Source organism: Mustela nigripes, chromosome 5 (assembly GCF_022355385.1).
Source record: "Mustela nigripes isolate SB6536 chromosome 5, MUSNIG.SB6536, whole genome shotgun sequence".
Taxonomy (NCBI): Eukaryota; Metazoa; Chordata; class Mammalia; order Carnivora; family Mustelidae; genus Mustela; species Mustela nigripes.
Window position 1 is genome coordinate 116,664,556 of NC_081561.1, and position 3,062 is coordinate 116,667,617.

Consider the following 3,062-nt stretch of genomic DNA (forward strand, 5'->3'; position numbering starts at 1 on the left):
GGTCTATGGATTGACTATACAAAATCACTGAGGAAACTTTTTAAGAATACATGCTTCTGATTTCTACCTCTGGAGATTCAAATTGGTTCTGGAGTTTGGGCAGTGGTGGATTGGAACTGGCCTGTCTTGACTAGTGAGAGCCTATTGTGCCCTTCTCTTTCTAACTCCACATTGAATGACTTTGCATTGGTAGCTTGAAATCAGCCTTATGAGAGTACTGATTCTATGGAATATAACAAATATTACAAATTAGAGATTTTTTTTTCCCCTCCTCTAGTGCTGGTGTCAAACATTTACTAGCACATCATTGGATTGGGGCCCAGGACTCAGTGTAACCTCACCCTCAAGTAAGAAATCTGTTTTTTAGAGAAGTAAATGTAAATTTCTGACTTAATATGAGCTGTTCACATGACAGTACTGTTATCACTTTAACACATTTTCTTGTAAATATAATTTTCAAGGTATATCTGTTAACCTTTTTTATTTAAAACATCATTACTGAAATTAGTTTAATAAAAATACCAATTTGAAAAAAAAAATACCAATTTGACTTGTGCTCTAGTAACTAATATAAATGACCTCCTCTTTGACACCTCATTGGGTTTTCTAAAGGAAAACGAGTCCATATTAATTTAATTCCCTGTGTGATACTATGCTATAAAATTAAAATATTTATCTGGTTTGGTTTATTCTGGTTTTAGAATAATTGTTTTAACAGAAAATTGGAGTGTCATTAGTCTCCTGAATATTACAATTTAACAAATGATTACTATGCTAAACCAAATGGTTACCATGGCAAGTATTTGTCTGGAGTCTTGAGGTAGGAGGGGCCTTCCGTTAGAGAGGGATTTCTGTTTCTCTTCCCCATTGGTACCTAATTGCCGAGCATTAAACATAGTGAGGTTGGAGAATTCAGTACATATTTACAAAGACAATAGTGATTCTCAACACAATGCCGATATTTCTGTACTTGATAACAGTGATTTAAAGACTAGCTAAGGTCAACAACCAGGGGTGCCTCGGTGCCTTGGTTGGTTAAGCATCTACCTTCCCCTCAGGTCATGATCTCAGGGTCCTGGGATTGAGCCCCACAGGAAGTCTGCATCTCCCTCTTCCTCTGCCCCTCTCTCTGTTCATGCTCATACTCTCTCAAATAAATAAACAAAATCTTAAATAAACACACACACAAAAAAAAAACTTCAAAAAACCATTGCCAACAGAGTTTACCCTGAAAAATCTGGAATATAAAAATCACAGCTTGTCTCCCTCAAACTGAGGGTTGCCGGGGGGAGGGGGTTTGGGAGAAGGGGGTGGGATTATGGACATTGGGGAGGGTATGTGCTTTGGTGAGTGCTGTGAAGTGTGTAAACCTGGTGATTCACAGACCTGTACCCCTGGGGATAAAAATATATGTTTATAAAAAATACAAAATTAAAAAAATAAATAAATAAATAAATAAATAAATAAATAAATAAATAAAAATAAAAGAATAAAAAATAAAAAAAATAAAAAAAAAAATCACAGCTTGGCTTTCTGCCTGTGGACGCCGCCGAGTAAGCATCGTTAAAGTCTCCCCTCCCACCGCCGTCATGTCTAAGTCAGAGTCTCCCAAAGAGCCTGAACAGCTGCGGAAGCTCTTCATCGGAGGTCTGAGCTTTGAAACAACCGATGAGAGTCTGAGGAGCCATTTTGAGCAATGGGGAACACTTACGGACTGTGTGGTAATGAGAGATCCGAACACCAAGCGCTCCAGAGGCTTTGGGTTTGTCACCTATGCCACTGTGGAGGAGGTGGATGCAGCCATGAATGCAAGGCCACACAAGGTGGATGGAAGAGTTGTGGAACCAAAGAGGGCTGTCTCAAGAGAAGATTCTCAAAGACCTGGTGCCCACTTAACTGTGAAAAAGATTTTTGTTGGTGGCATTAAAGAAGACACTGAAGAACATCATCTAAGAGATTATTTCGAACAGTATGGGAAAATCGAAGTGATTGAGATCATGACTGACCGAGGCAGTGGCAAAAAGAGGGGTTTTGCTTTTGTAACATTTGATGACCATGATTCTGTAGACAAGATTGTCATTCAAAAATACCATACTGTGAATGGCCACAACTGTGAAGTAAGGAAAGCGCTCTCTAAGCAAGAGATGGCTAGTGCTTCATCCAGCCAAAGAGGTCGAAGTGGTTCTGGAAACTTGGGTGGTGGTCGTGGAGGTGGTTTTGGTGGGAATGACCACTTTGGTCGCGGAGGAAACTTCAGTGGTCGAGGTGGCTTTGGTGGCCGTCGAGGTGGTGGTGGATATGGTGGCAGTGGGGATGGCTATAACGGATTTGGTAATGATGGAAGCAACTTCGGAGGTGGCGGAAGCTATAATGATTTTGGCAATTACAACCATCAATCCTCAAATTCTGGACCCATGAAAGGAGGCAATTTTGGAGGCAGAAGCTCTGGCCCTTATGGTGGTGGAGGCCAATACTTCGCCAAACCACGAAACCAAGGTGGCTATGGTGGTTCCAGCAGAAGCAGCAGCTATGGCAGTGGCAGAAGGTTTTAATTCCTGCCAGGAAACAAAGCTTAGCAGGAGAGGAGAGCCAGAGAAGTGACAGGGAAGCTACAGGTTACAACAGATTTGTGAACTCAGCCAAGCACAGTGGTGGCAGGGCCTCGCTGCTACAAAGAAGACATGTTTTAGACAATACTCATGTGTATGGGCAAAAAAACTCGAGGACTGTATTTGTGACTAATTGTATAACAGGTTATTTTAGTTTCTGTTCTGTGGAAAGTGTAAAGCATTCCAACAAAGGGTTTTAATGTAGATTTTTTTTTTTTTTTTGCACCCATGCTGTTGATTGCTAAATGTAATAGTCTGATCATGATGCTGAATAAATGTGTCTTTAAAAAAAAAAAAATCACAGCTTGGCTTTAAGACAAAAGGGGAAATGCCAACACAGTTCAGTTTTAACACAGAAGGGGAAACACCTAATTGTTCAATGTGGTATAAAATTCTGAAAATTGAATTGATGTGAGGAAACATGCATTCTGGCCTCAGCTTCATCATCTCCTA

The 3,062-nt window shown here is 40.3% G+C and overlaps 1 protein-coding gene across 1 annotated transcript; it reads left to right on the forward strand.

Annotated features, from left to right (window-relative positions):
* The first annotated feature begins 1,528 nt into the window (after window positions 1-1,528).
* Window positions 1,529-2,857, forward strand: LOC132017466 (heterogeneous nuclear ribonucleoprotein A1-like). Its single transcript, XM_059399253.1, has one exon. The coding sequence runs from the start codon at window positions 1,590-1,592 to the stop codon at window positions 2,550-2,552; it is 963 nt and encodes a 320-aa protein (XP_059255236.1). The 5' UTR covers window positions 1,529-1,589; the 3' UTR covers window positions 2,553-2,857.
* The last annotated feature ends 205 nt before the right edge of the window (window positions 2,858-3,062 follow it).

Excerpts from the sequence above, each read along its gene's own strand:
- LOC132017466 (XM_059399253.1), top strand. The coding sequence starts at position 1,590 with ATGTCTAAGTCAGAGTCTCCCAAAGAGCCTGAACAGCTGCGGAAGCTC.